A 15,492-nucleotide genomic window follows, 5' to 3' on the forward strand; every position below is an offset into this window, starting at 1 on the left:
CAAATCTATGCAGTCTTCATAATTTTTCGTTTATCATATTAAAATTTGAGCATGAAAACCTCATTATTAGTGTTGGAAACCATGTATTTTATGCTGTTGGTTTCACCATAATCAATAGTTGATTTATTAACATCAAATCTAGCCCCAGACACATCCTTAGTGCTAGAAACCATGTATTTTGGGCTGCTAGTTTCACCATCTTCAATAGCTAATTTATTACGTTCAAATCTAGGCCTTGACAAATCATTTTCAAAAGTTGGTATGGGAATGGTATTTTCCATGTTGTTGGAAGTACTAACTTTTTCATTTATAAATGTCACCTATTCATTTTCAGACACATAAGTTTCCTCACCTTTCAATTCTGGGCTATTTTCTTCATCATCTAATACAAGATTGCTCTCCTCTTCTTCAAGTATGGCCTTTTATGACCAACCTATTTAGAACAACATAGAAGACCTGCCAGCTTTAGTGTAATGACCTCAAGAAAACATTGTTTGATAAATACATATTTGTCGTTGGGTAAGTCGGATTCTTTCCCTCGGGACAATAAGGTAATAAATCTGTCGAGTTTTTCCTTTTCGCCCGCGGTTTTTAGTCTCTTAAGGAAGGGTCTTAACTTTGCCTTAGCTCCCAGAAAAATCCCGGTTGAAGACATCATTTGTGATGTGGAATATGGCATTAAGAACCTTCCTGATAAGATTAAAGACACGATCAGACAGGATTGCGCCGTTGCCCTGAGGAGGGCTAAGCCCCCCCGTAGCAATATTAGCAAGGCTGAGTTTGAGGCTCTGAGGACCTTGAACGAAAATCGGGATGTTGTGGTCTTAAAAGCAGATAAAGGTGGGGCTGTTGTTATCATGGATAGGAAAGATTACAGAACTAAGATGCTTGACCATCTCTGTAATAGTGGGAGTTATAAGAAGCTTTCGAAAAATCCCCTCAAAAAGGTTTCCAGAGCGGTCGCTCATGCGATCAAGTCGTGCAATTCCACGATTCCTCTTGCCATGAAACTTATTGAGGGTAACCCCATCACCCCTAGGATTTATGGTCTTCGCAAAATCCATAAGGATGGGGTCCCCCTGAGACCCATTGTCAATACCATTGGTGGTCCGACTTACCTGTTGGCCAAGTTCCTCGCTGCTAAATTGAGACCCTTGGTAGGGCAGACTGAGTCCTTTGTCAAAGACTCAACTTCTTTTATTGAGGATCTTAAGAAAATTAATCTTGAGCCCGGGGACATTTTGGTAAGTTTCGACGTGGTCTCTCTTTACACTTGTATTCCTATCAATGAGGCCATGATGGTAATTAATAAGCTAACTGACCCTGATACGACTAAGTTAGTTGAGCTTTGCCTTACCTCCACCTTTTTCAGCTTCGAGGGAGAATTCTATGAGCAGACTTGCGGAGTTGCCATGGGCTCCCCCTTGTCCCCTGTCGTCGCTAATCTCTTCATGGAGGATTTTGAGCCTAAGGCTTTGGCCTCCTCTCGTCTCTTACCGAAGCTTTGGAAAAGATTTGTTGATGACACTGGTGTTGTCTGGTCTCATGGTCCGGTCGAGCTGGAGCGTTTCTTCTGTCACCTCAATAACCAGTCCACCGCCATTAAATTCACGATGGAAAAAGAAGATAATGGTTGTCTTCCGTTCTTAGATGTTCTCATCTCTAAGAAGGTGGATGGTTCCTTTTCTCATCAGGTGTTTAGAAAGAAGACGCATACTGAGCAATACTTGCATGCGTCGTCGCATCATTTCCCCGCTCATAAGTTAGGAGTCCTTAGCACGCTTGCCACACGTGCTGTAAGAATTTCAGATGAGGAGAGCCTGGAAGCGGAGAAAGCTCATCTCCTTGATGTCTTTGAGAAGAATGGTTATAATAGGCGCCTTGGTCAAAAAGCCTTCCTCAAGGCCAAGAAGGAGCCTTCAATCCGAAAGGTTCCCAAAGACCATATCTTGGGTGTGAACCTTCCTTACATCCAAGGGACTACAGATAGGATTGCGAGGGTTCTGAGGAGATACGATGTGCCCGCAACGTTTAGACCCCTCCGCACTATCCGTAGCTCCCTTAGGTCTGTGAAAGACCCTATTGACCCTAAGGACATGAAAGGCGTCTATGTCATTCCCTGTTCCTGTGGGACCCCTTATATTGGTGAGACTGGTCGCTCTATCAATCAACGGATTAGTGAGCATTCGGCTGACTTAAGACATGGTAGGACCAAGTCCTCAGCCCTGGCTGAGCATGCGGGGAAGACTATGCATCATGTTTGTATAGAAGATGCTCAAGTCATTGCCAAAGTTGCGCAGTTTCACCATCGTAAATTTAGAGAGGCCCTGGAGATTGAGAAAAGGCCGAACAATCTTAATAGGGATGATGGCTGGAAGATTAGCAGTTGCTGGGTCCCAGCGTTGTCTTCCTAGCCTCCACCCTTCCCTCTTTGTTCCTTCTTAGGGTTTCTGTCTTCTCTCTCCTCAAGTTCTGGTTTTGGCGGGTTGCCTTATTAATCTGGAGTGCTTGAGGTTTTAGTTTGTTAGTATTAACCTTATTCCAAGGGGTATTTTAAATTAGATTAGATTGTTTCATTGATTTTTACTTTTAACTGATTTCCTTATATTGAATTAATAAAGGCCTTCCTTTTCTAAACCTTATAAGTAATAAGATTAATAACTAATAACATAATTAATTCTAATAAGAATTTTAGTAAATTATTATTGATAAATTATTGAATATAATTAATGATAAGAGGTAATCCAATTTTACCTAATGACCCTTAAGGTTAAATGATAAACAAGAAGTTATTAGAAAAGTATATGGTATACCAATAATATTAGGTTAATGAATATACTATTATTAATAAACATGTATGTTAATTAGGGCATTTACCTTAGGTAAACTACATTCTAGGAATATTAATTTAACTAAAATACTATTTATTGTTTTTTAATATTATTAGAACTATAAATTATTAAGAAAATATAGATTAGTGGTTAGTACTTATTAATTTAATTTGGAATGGGCCTTTACAATTAAAAAATTTTAAATTAAAATGATTTTTTGGTTTAAACTTTTACCTATTATAACTTGATTCTAAAAACAATAGTAATTTATTACCATTTAGAGTTAAATAATTTGGGAATATTAATATAATTTATTAATGACCATTATAGGTAGTTTACCATTATGAATTTACCATAATTTATTAACTATTATATTTTTACCATTGGATCCTTAGGTATAAACAATTTTTAAATACCAATTACCATTGTAACTAAATTCTAAAGATTAATAGTATTTTAATACTATTTATTTGGAATTAATTAATTTAAGAATAATAATAAATATAGATTTTTAATAAATATAATGACCATTATATTTAAACATTATATTTATTATATTCAATTAACTAATAATAGTAGGTTTCGGTTAATAATAAAATTATTAGTTTGACTAAGTCAAAATTAGCCGTTGCAATATAACCGTTGGGATCTCTGCACACTCTATTTAATCAAGCTTAGCCAGATCAGTCCTTCAACTTGTCCTGACGATGAACCACACTGGTTGGTTCGAAACGCGTCGACAAAAGATTGATTATGTGATTTTGCCGAAGATTTTCTAAACAATGTTATGGATCACAGAAGTCTAAATTCCTAAATACATATTTTGTTGAAAATAGCAACAAGAAATGATAAAAATAGAATCTACAATATTCCAATATTAATTTGTCCTTGAATTAACATCGAATTTAGTCTCACCAACTACTTGGAAATAATTAATTATTTCATTATGGATTAATTAGTTGGAGAAATTCAAGTTAAAAGTCTTTATGAAGTCATGCAACAGTTATCCCTTAAATTAAGAAGATTATCCCTTAATTAAGGAGATAAGGTTGAGTTATATTTGAGTTGTAATTAGTTAACTTAGTTTACTGACTTAAGTCCAGTTAAATTAATTCCAAATTGTTTGAGCAACTAATTGTGAGTTATCAGTCAGTTGATGCATGCATGTCTATTTTGAGAAAGACCTAGTTGAGATTAAATTCAAGGATAATGTACTATCAGTTGCATGTCTTCTCCTATAAAGGAAACTCATGCATGCAGAAGGAACAAGGTTCGTTGAGGATTGCATATTTTTGGAGGATCAGTGTTCCACTTGGTTGAGAGTCTTCCACTTGGTAACAAGAGGATCACCTAGGAGAAACTGCGCAAGGAAATAGGAGGCTTGGAGGGCAGAGGGGAAGGCTTGAGAGAAGCCTGGATTGTCTGTGAGCATATGTGAGGATTGTACTGAGAGCTGGTTAGCTGTGAGAGCTAAGGCTTTGTATAATTCTGATGTATTTCCACCTTGTATGATAATACAAATAGTGAAGTTTTTAGTTGAGCCTTTCCCCGAAGTATTTTCATGTGTATTGTGGATTGATTCTTCTTCTTCTGGTTATATGTGTTCAACTCGATCTTGCTCGATCTTTAAGCTTTCGCAAATTGATAGTAGAAGTAGGTTATAGTATTCTGCTTTGATTTATATTGCATTATCGGGTTAACCTACAACATATTTTCTACATGTTAGTAGAGAGCTAGATCGGTAGAGAAATTTCTACATATTTTCGTAAAAAAAAAAAATTGGCCTTCTCGCTCACGCCTTCTACCTCACAATAGATTTCACTAGCAAAACCCATATATAGTGGCTATTTGTAAGCCATCCTTAATCTTTAGGTAAAATCTCTAATTCATCTTCTCCCTTTTATAGCATATTGAAATGGTTCTCAGGCGATATGAAATTGTAAATGGTTCTTCGTTGCAGGGGCATTTATGGGAGAAAATTAGCAATCTTGTTCTTACATCTGAACTTCAATTGTGCCTTTCTTTTTTTCCATTGACATTGCAAGGTTGATCTATTAATAAACCAGATGGCAATTTTTTCTACAAGTGTTATTAATCTAGGAACTCAAACCAAATTTTTTTTATATATTTTTATATTTTATAATATTCTACTATTTTTAATTATAAATTATACTATTTAATTTGATTAAAGTTATTTTTATTTTTAATTAAAAACAATTTTAATTACTTATTACTTTAATTATTGATAATATTACAATTAATGAAAACCTTTGTTCTTTCTGTGATCTTGGTAGGATAACAAGATTCAACTACTTCCCGAAGTAGAGGATATGCCATTTTCTGTCTATAAGCACTCTACATGTATGATAACCATTTGCAGGTTTATTCTTAATTAGTTAACAATGAATTGCTAATTTCTTGTTGATTTTCTTTCAAAGTGGGTGATGCAGGTCTACCCTATAAACCTAGAATCTTTACTCTTCTCATGCATATAAAAATGCATCTCTAAACATTTTCCCAGTTAAGACTCCTTCTGGAAATTTGTACACACCTCAATTGCGGAAGCTCCTCAATTTCATGTCATAAACTCAACAATCTTCATTATGGTACTCGTTCTGTACCAGTTTTCCCCAACGCTGAACTGTGACTTACCATTCATCCATCATCCTCGAATTGACAGCTCCTTCTCTGCACCCTTAACTCCTGGTGTAGGAATTCTAACACAAATGAGCACCAATTTATGTAAATCGATCTATCTTCATCCGTTGAATCTGCCACTTCTGCAAAACATTATTTCGGAAATTATATAATTTGACCTCTGCCTTATCACGTATGGCAATAAATACAATCGACATCAACTGTAGTTCCCACATGGAATTAAACATTTCGTTATCACACTACAACTTGTCAACTGTTTGATCGAACGCCTCATTCGATGGCACATCCAGCGACAACTTTGATTAAGCCAGCGCTGCTCCATTACCGTGTTCTATGTGTCAATGGTTCAATCTCAAGCCAAAACTTAACTTATCAAACCAGATATAAAACGCTGTTTAATTTTTAACAAAGTTAACACATTCCAATACTCAATGCCTACGATTCATAACAGGAGATTTCCATTTGCCAATTAAACTCTCGGCAATCGTTATATGTCCTTCCATTCAAAATGTAAACTTCTCTATGCCTGTAAATCAATAATGGTTCTAACATCGAATTTCAAACCTCTGTTCCTAATTTACGCTTTTCAAACCAGAATTATATTGCTGCTCAGTAGCATGAAACATGAAACAATTCTATTCAAAATAGACAGAGCTTAAAACAGATATGTGCCCTTTGAATGCAAACAGAGGTTTAAATTAACAATGATCCATCACTCCTTGATCTCTCATTCGGTTCACATGGATTTACCATTCAAGCCCCAATTATAGGAATTAAATACACAATTTCCGAATTAATCAATGCAGTTCTAAAACACAGTCTTCATATTAACAATGAAAACTACTTACAAACTTTGTCTTTGCCAGACCAGATATTCAACTTTCATGGCCTTCCAATTGCCTAGAGGCTTATAACTTTGGCTGTCCAAGCCTCACGTCTCCTCTCTCTTCCATTTTTTTCCAGCCAGAAAAGTTATACCTAAGTCATAGCTAACTACTTCCCGCACATGAAAGAATTAGTTATTCAGTTATAACTCAGTCTTTATCATCATTTAACTAAACTAGACCACTCTTAACTACCTACCCTTATTGAAATTAACAAAAATTTAACAACGAGGTCTTCCTCAAGTCTTGCATTAGCGACAACATGTGACCACCCCGTCACATTGTTGGCCCAAGTCTAGATGCTCCTGCATCAGACTCTCACGCTTGAAAACATTCATGATCTCCTGATCATGTGCTTTCAAGAAGGAATGAATAAAAACAAAAATTCCTCCTGGATCCCAGACTTGGCCCTGGAGTTGTCCATATGCTCTGCTCCTCTGTTTAGGCTACTTGTTAGCTGCTTCCTGCTTCATCTTCCTTCGTCGGTCACGATAGTTTGGAGCTGAAAACACCGTAATAAGTTTGTCGTTGTGTTCAAGTTCATCGTCCTCTTTAACTTCATGAGACCTGACCACCTGCGCAAGATTGTTTTCATGGAAAAAACTTTTGGTCACATCTTCTCCAAAAGACAAACCAACATTCCGTGTGCTGGGTCCACGCCCTTTATGGAGCTGTGGATCGCTACAAAGTATTCCACACATCAAACCCTCTTCAGGTGGCTCGCGGAATCGAACAATTTCTTTGATATCTTCTAGTCTTATACCATCAACGCTAAAAATGCTATTACGGACAACAAAAATCTTGTCATTGAGGACATGAGCCAAAATCAAACAACAAAACGCTTCAGTGAAAAGCTCAACCATACTTCCGCTATACTTGGACTTGACTTCGCCCTCAAAACTATAAATCTGGTTCTTACTCCTACTTCCATGATTTCCTCTTGGACACATATACTTGAATACAAATGGCACAAGCACGACTTCAACTGAAAATAAGCCTCGGTTAACAAAATCATAATTAAAAAGATAAGGATTGTCCTCCTAAGGAAGCCTACTAACCTCAAATATGTTAAAAAGGTCATAATACTGACCATGGATGTCATCACAAACAGTAAATTGCTTCCCATTTGGAATATCGATGTCAACCAGCGATGGCATCGCCTCCAACAAATCCTTTACTTGCAATAATATTTGAAATGCACACCTTCTGTGTATGTTTTCCAGATTCTTGAAGTCTTCCTTCACCTTCTTTATAAATTCCAATGTTTTATTTTCTCCTTTTATTTCATGTTGTCACTCCCCCTTTATTGAATGAAAATCATTGGGTTCAACAACAGAATGATTCACAAGATCATTCACTGAGATGGCCTCAATAAATTTAACTTTTTTTACTACATAGTAATGTAATCGACTCAGTGACTCCTTAAAGTCAAAACAATCATCTGACAGACATAAAGGGCATTTACTCTGCATTTAACGTTGTAATAACTCCCTGCCTACTTTCTGAACACTACTGAAGATATTTTCTCTCTCTCAGATGACTCAATGCCTGAGATATTTTGTATACTTATTTCTATATAAACCCCTGCGCATGATAGAGCAGGGGTTGTTGTAATTTTCCTTGAAGAGCTCTCGCTTGCTGTAAGATTCTCAGAGAAATAATACAAAGGGAGAATGGAATTTCCAAAGCTTGGTGTACTTTGATGCGTTGTGGTGAATGGTGAATGTTGCAGGATTCCAGACTGTTTTCATAAAACAATAAGTTTTCTCAAATCTCTGTATTACATTTTTTCGAGTCTTTTGTTCTCCTTTATTGTTCAGATGTTTTACACTTAATAGCAAAGTAGAAGAATGGTTCCAGGACTTAATCCATGATTACCCTGAACTCAAACTGAGCTATTATCCATGTTTTCCTCAGATACAGTAACAGAAGTGTAATTCTTAGTTGCTGCACTTTGAAACTGTATCTTTCGCTGTGATAGACATTCCCAGGGATTCAAGTTTGCCCCTGTGACATCTGTCTTTTCTCATAACCAGTCGGTGGAAACATTTAAAAAAGTGAGTGAAAATTCTTGAATGCTTTCATTGTTTTTGTTTGTCTTACCTGTTTCCTGTTATTAATCAAAATTTGTTCTATAAAACATCCAAATGGCCCTGTAAGTTTCACCGGTTCATCTCAAAGTTTCTGGACACCTACAGCCACAGACTCCATTGCCCAATGACACTTAACTCTTTGAGGACTACATCACAGAGACCTGAAAGGAATTCTTCAACCAAAATATAAACAAAACCTGTGCTCAATACCTAGCCTAAAACATTATCATTACAGATACAAATCATAAAGAGAGAGCCCTCTCTGATCACAGTTTGGCTAGAAACAGTGATTAAAAGATTGGTTAGTGGTTACCCCGGCCGTATTCCCTTGGGAGTCATAGGGAACAACCTGGGTGTTAACATAATTGGCGACTCCACTGGGGACTATCAAGATTTTCTCAATTACTATCTATCTTCCAAAGCTACCATCAAGCCTGAAACTAGCCAAGAGGCCTTAGGACTGTTTCTGCAAAACACAGGGACAGCTTTAGGGAAGAGCTAACTAGGGAATCTTCATCCTAGCTTTGAAACATCTATAGTCATTCCAGAATCCTTACCTAGTCCTTGTACATATATAACCTCCTGTATAAAGTTCTAAAAGAATACTTAGAAGCTGGCTCCCAAAAGAAACCCAAGGCACACTAGGGCAAACCCTGACCCTAATCAACCCATCATTGTTGATAACCCAAATATCATTCCAAAGAACATAAGGAGACAGCAAAAGCAGGAGAAGCCTGCTGATTCAGATATAAGTTCAGACCAACCTATCCTCATTCCAACTCCTTGCAAAGTCCTTTTCCGTTCCACACCTAATTCCCCTAGTTCATCATCAACCCCTCAAAGTCCTCCTCCCCCATTCTCACCATCTGCACATACTCCCTCAAACAGTTCCCCGCTTATTACCCATCCTATTAACCCTGTTACACCTGTTATCCCTGCTGTCCCATTTGTTCCTATTAACCCCATAAACCCCATAAACATGGCTAACAGATATGCACCTCTGCAGATACCAGCCAATGCACCGGCTCTACCCCAAGACTACCAAACCAAAATTTCATTTTTTGACTCCCATGGCCCTTTGACAGCTGTCCAGCATGCTAAGAAGATGCAAGATCACTTTGAGACCTATGAAATAGATGATGACAGTGTCAGGATGAGAATTTTTGTTCAAAGCTTAACCGGGGATGTCAGAACTTGGTTTAGATCCCTGAATGCAAATTCCATTGCAACCCCTGAGGTCCTGTACCAAGAGTTTACCAACAGATGGGAGAAAAAGAAAGATCCACTCCACATACTTGGTGAATATAACACTATCAAAAGAGGTCCTCAAGAAACAGTTTTGGAATATTGTGCTAGGTTTAACAATGTATATAATGCTATCCCCCAGAATTTAAGGCCCCCTCCTGATTTGGCCCTGTATAACTTCCCTGATGGTTTTGATTCTGATATGGCCTATCAGCTGAAAGAAAGAGATCCTCCAACCCTTGCAGAAGCTCAAAGAGTTGCAGTCACTGTAGAGGCCAACCTAATTGCCAAGAGAAACAGGGCAAAGCTGGAAAAGAAGGCTGGCTTCAGAGAAGAGCCCTCAGGTTTTGATCAAAAGTTGGATGCTATACTAAACAGCATGAAGAGACTGGGTGAAAGAGTGGAATCAGTTGAAAGAAAATCATCATGGGAGGCCTCACAAAGCAACCCTCCTAGAAACCCAAATTTTAGGAGAACTCAGAACTCAAACATAGGAAAAACAAGTGCAGACCAAGATATTAGACCCCCTTTTCAAGAAAACTATGCAGAAACTTCCGTAGCCAATCAGCTCAATGAAGATCCTGAAATCAACTTAATGGGTCTGGATGGTAAAAGCCATGTTTTCTTAACACAAGAAGACCATGAGGAGGATGAAAGCAAAACATTCCAAACAAAATCAGGAGAATCCTTTGACTTTAAACAAGGATATGACACTGCTGTCTATGAAGTCCACAAGCAATACAAACTAAGGAGTAGGACTGTGAATGCAAATCAGCCTGAAAAGACAAAGGAGAAACAGCAGTCCAAAGAAACCATGGTCACTGAACCTAATGACAACGCAAACGTGCCTACAAAAGAAGTAGTGGTTGAGGAGGTTACTGAACTACTGTCCCCACTACAACAACCCATGGCGACCCCGTCCTCTCACCCTAACCCAAACATCACCCCTCAAGACATGAGTATAAGGGGCAGGTTTCAGAATCAAGATGAAATCCAACAAGAAGATTTAATGAACAAAGAAAGAACTGCTACCCGTGACTCCAAAACCCAAGTTGACAAACCCTTTGACCTAGGAGCAGAGATTGGCAAGTTAAAGGTAGCAATTCCCCTCTCAGAGCTAGCCAAGCATGACGTATACAAGCAACAGATAAAGAAATCCCTACAGCTCACCAATAGTAAAGATGATGTAAATGTGCTAGATGACACTCCAGAATTACTGTTTGGCCCAGAGGTAGATGGAAAAACAGTAGTCACAGGGGTTTTACCTTTTTATGTCAGCCTGCATGTACATGATAAAATACTGCACAATGCAATGTTTGACTCAGGTGCCTCTCACAACCTTATGCCAAAAGCTGTCATGGAAAGATTAAACTTGGATATAACAAGACCATACAAAGACCTGTTTTCTTTTGATTCTAGTCAAGTCAAATGTTTGGGCCTAATAAAAGATTTATGTGTGTCCCTGGTTCAATTTCCCAACAAAACCATACTAATGGATGTTGTAGTTGCTGATATCCCACCCAAATACGGGATGCTCTTATCAAGATCATGGGGAGCCAAGCTCCAAGGCTCCCTGCAATTAGATATGTCATATGCAACCATCTCTGTCTTTGGGCAACCAAAAAGACTTTATAGGGAAACACTCATGAAGTATATGGTCAGCAGTGAAGAAAAGCCTCAAAATTTTCCAATATATGCTGTCCATTCGGACATAGACTCCTTCATCCTCTTCAATGACAGCGCAAGCCTCTCAAACAATGACATTAAGACCGAAACACTCATACAAGAACAAAACATTGATCAAACAAGTAGCACCTGCCAAACTTCAATCAGCCCAACAATACACATTAACCCTCCTCTAGTTGTTAAAGATTGTCAAACAAATGATGAAATTATCCTAGGAAACAAATGGGAAAAGAAACCCCAACTCATGCTCACATTGCCATCCCATGAACAGAATTTTAAATCTCCTGTTCAGCAAGATATTCTGTGGGTTCTAGAGTTTGATGGCTCAGTCAACAAGTTAGGGGCAGGGGCTGGAGTATGGATACATAATAAAGAGAAAGATTATGCAGAAGGTAGGGCTTACAGATTGAAGTTTAGATGCACTAACAACATGGCAGAATATGAAGCTCTGCTGTTGGGCCTAAAGCTAGCAAAATCACTACAGGCTCCTAAACTCTCCATCATGGGAGACTCTGATCTAGTAATTCAACAAGTGAAAGGAAATTTTGTTACCAATGACAAAAGATTGAGGTCCTATAGGTCTGCTGTAATTGAAATATTAGAGACTTTCTCCGAGTTTGTTATCACAAAAATTCCAAGGGGCCACAATCTCCATGCACACAGCTTGGCAACATTTGCCAGCACCTTCAAATTCCCATTGGAACCCAACAATTGTTTCACGGCAGAGGTCAAATATAGGCCTTCTATTCCAAACAATGTCAAAGAGTGGCAAGTATTTGAGAATGACATGCAAATAAACAACTTTTTAACCTTGCAACAAGAGTTCACAGGATTAAATATTGACCTTGAGACAGCAAGTCAATCACAAATGCTTGAGACGGCAAGTCAATCACAAATATTTGATGGAGCAAGTCCATCACAATTACAGTTTCAACAGTCTGCCCACCCAATGTCACCTAGAACAGCCAAACAATTACTCAGTCCAACCATTTTCAACAAAGAAAACATTCAGCAAATTAACCAAATTGACTGTGAAGAGATGAGTAGCATTGAGGCTGAAATCATACAACTCAAAGACAATTTCCTTCCTGTGGGCCTTACCCCACTAGAGGATATTTTTGACTCAAATGACATCCCTAGAAAGCCAAAGATGCAGCCATTGGATGCAAGAGTTGAAGAATGCAACATTGGTACTGTTGACAAGCCTAAAATAATAAAGCTATCTGCCTCTTTGCCCCCTGATCAAAAGCCCAAATACATTGATCTCTTTAGAGAATTTCAAGATGTTTTTGCTTGGGGTTATGAGGACTTGAAGTCTTATGATACCTCTGTCATCCAGCATACCATTCCCCTCAAGCCTAATCAAAAACCATTCAAACAAAAACTGAGAAGAATCAATCCTGTGCTCCTTCCTTCCATTGAAAAAGAGTTGCATAAAATGTTCAAAGCTGGTATCATAGCACCAATTAGGTTCTCTGAATGGATTTCAAATTTGGTCCCTACAAGAAAGAAAACTGGTGAGATTAGACTTTGTGTAGACTTAAGAAATTTAAATCAAGTGTCACTCAAAGACAACTACCCCTTACCCAAAATGGATCACATTCTTCAAAGAGTAGTAGGGGCTTCAAGGATATCATTGCTTGATGGATTCTCAGGCTTCAATCAAATCCTAGTACACCCTGATGATCAAGACAAAACTGCATTTACAACCCCATGGGGAACTTTCAAGTATGTGAAAATGCCATTTGGATTGAAAAATGCAGGGGCAACGTTTCAAAGAGCAATGGACATTGCTTTTGCAAAAGAGATTCATGACTTCTTGGTCATTTACTTAGATGATCTTACACCCTTTTCAAAATCTGACCAAGAACACTTGAAACATTTAAGACAGATTTTCATAACATGCAGGAAATATGGTATTTCCTTAAACCCCAAGAAGTCATTATTTGGCTTGGAAGAAGGGAAACTTCTAGGGCATATTATTTCAAAAAATGGCATAAGAATTGATCCAGATAGGATACAAGCTATCCTACAAATGCCTCACCCAAGGAATGTCAAGGAATTGCAAGGATTCTTAGGGAAAATCAATTTTTTAAGGAGGTTTATCCCAAATTTAGCAGAGTTAATCAGATTACTAAACAATATGCTAAAGAAAGATTCAAAGGTCAAATGGACTGTTGAAGCAAAACAAGCCTTTGAAAGTATAAAGTTGGCCTTGACTCAAACCCCAGTGTTAACCAATCCGCAGTTTGACAGAGACTTCATCATTTTCTCCTTTGCCTCCCAACATACTATTGCTGCTGTTTTATTACAGAAAGATGACCAAGGGAATGAGAAACCTATTGCCTTTTTCAGCAGAGCTCTTAGAGATGCTCCTCTAAAGTACCAAATAATGGAAAAACAAGCCTATGCCTTGATCAAAGCTATTAAAGACTTTAGGATTTACATTCTCTACTCCCATGTTGTGGCTTATGTACCAAGTCCTATTGTCAAAGACATTCTCACCCAAGAAAACTTAGAGGGTAGGAGAGGAAAATGGATTGCCAATATACTAGAATTTGACATTGAAATAAAGCCTACAAAGCTGATAAAAGGGCAAGGTTTGGCCAAATTAATGACAGAAGCAAATTTCCAAGCCTTAGATATCAACCAACTGGACAGTGAAACAGAGCTGGCGACTCCAAAGATCAATGTAGCCTTTGAACAATCTCCTTGGTACTCTGATATCTGTTATGTGTTACAAAACCTGTGTGCTCCCTCAGGACTGTCCAGAACTAAGTGTAGGTTCCTAAAAATGAAAACAGCTAGATTTTGTGTGATGGATGGAAATATACTTTGGAAAAACCATGAAGGTATATTGCTGCACTGTCTAATAGAGAATGAAACTAACCATATCATGCAAGAATTCCATGCTGGAGACTGTGGTGGACATTTGTACTGGAAGTCCACTGTGGACAAGATATTGAGAGCTGGTTATTACTGGCCTACTATGTTCTCTGATGTGAAGAAATTCACAGCCTCATGCCACAAATGCCAACTGTTTGAAGGCAAAAGACAGCTGCTGCCACTTCCTTTGAAGCCCATTGCAACAGAGAGACCTTTTCAACAATGGGGCTTGGATTTCATTGGGGAAATTCATCCCTCATCTTCAGGGCAACACAGATGGATTCTAACAGCAACAGACTACTTCACCAAGTGGATTGAAGCTGCCCCATGCAGACAAGCAAATGATTCAGTAATCATTCAATTTTTGGAAAACAATATACTGGCTAGATTTGGCTGCCCAGACAAGATAATAACAGACAATGCTGCTGCCTTCAGATCCAAGAAAATGGTGAACTTCTGCCATAAATTTCACATTACTTTGGGCCATTCTACAGCTTACTATCCTCAAGGAAATGGCCTTGCTGAATCATCAAACAAAAGTTTGATAAATATCATAAAGAAAGTGCTGGAAGAGAACAAAAAGAACTGGCACAAGAAACTAGTAAACGCGTTATGGGCAGACAGACTAACAACTAAAAGATCAATTGGGACCAGCCCATATGAGTTAGTCTATGGATTAGAGGCCAGATTTCCTTCATCACTAGGAGTGCCGGTTATGAAACTTCTACAAGAAAGCCAAGCAGAGCCAAATGACATGCAAAGAAGGATTAACCAGATAATTTGTTTACAGCAGACCAGAGAACAAGTTTTCAGCAGAGTGCAGATACTACAAGAGAAACTGAAAAAGGCCTTTGATAGAAGAACCAAAGCAGAAGATTTCAATGTAGGGGACAAAGTTCTAAAGTGGGATGCAAGAAGAGAAGAGAAAGGGAAGCATGGAAAGTTTGACTCTTTATGGATAGGACCATTTGCTGTCCAAGCAGTGCAAGGTAATAACACCTACTTCCTCAAAAGTTTGACCGAAACTGACTTGGATGAAGGTCCTGTCAATGGCAGGATGCTGAAGCACTACTTTGACTATTCCCCATGAGTGGAACCTAAAGATTCATTGTATATATACAGATGTACATATTATCTTCTGTTTTAGATTGTAAAGAGCAGTTTTCCCAAGTAATTCACCAAGCAGCAAGAGGCTGATAGAATCAGAGG

The 15,492-nt window shown here is 38.1% G+C and overlaps 1 protein-coding gene across 1 annotated transcript in view; it reads right to left on the minus strand.

The window, feature by feature from the left end:
• Positions 1-6,819: 6,819 nt before the first annotated feature.
• The window catches only part of LOC149209907 (uncharacterized), a 31,281-nt gene continuing 22,608 nt past the window's right edge, over positions 6,820-15,492 (minus strand). Inside the window, exon 2 of the mRNA XM_089398798.1 lies at positions 6,820-7,358. Coding sequence (XP_089254924.1) covers positions 6,820-7,358 — 539 coding nt within the window. The remainder of the gene's footprint in view (positions 7,359-15,492) is intronic.

The sequence above is a fragment of the Pinus tabuliformis genome, chromosome 1_2, assembly GCF_031772625.1.
Source record: "Pinus tabuliformis cultivar Carrire ecotype Pingquan chromosome 1_2, CPIR1, whole genome shotgun sequence".
Classification (NCBI taxonomy): domain Eukaryota; kingdom Viridiplantae; phylum Streptophyta; class Pinopsida; order Pinales; family Pinaceae; genus Pinus; species Pinus tabuliformis.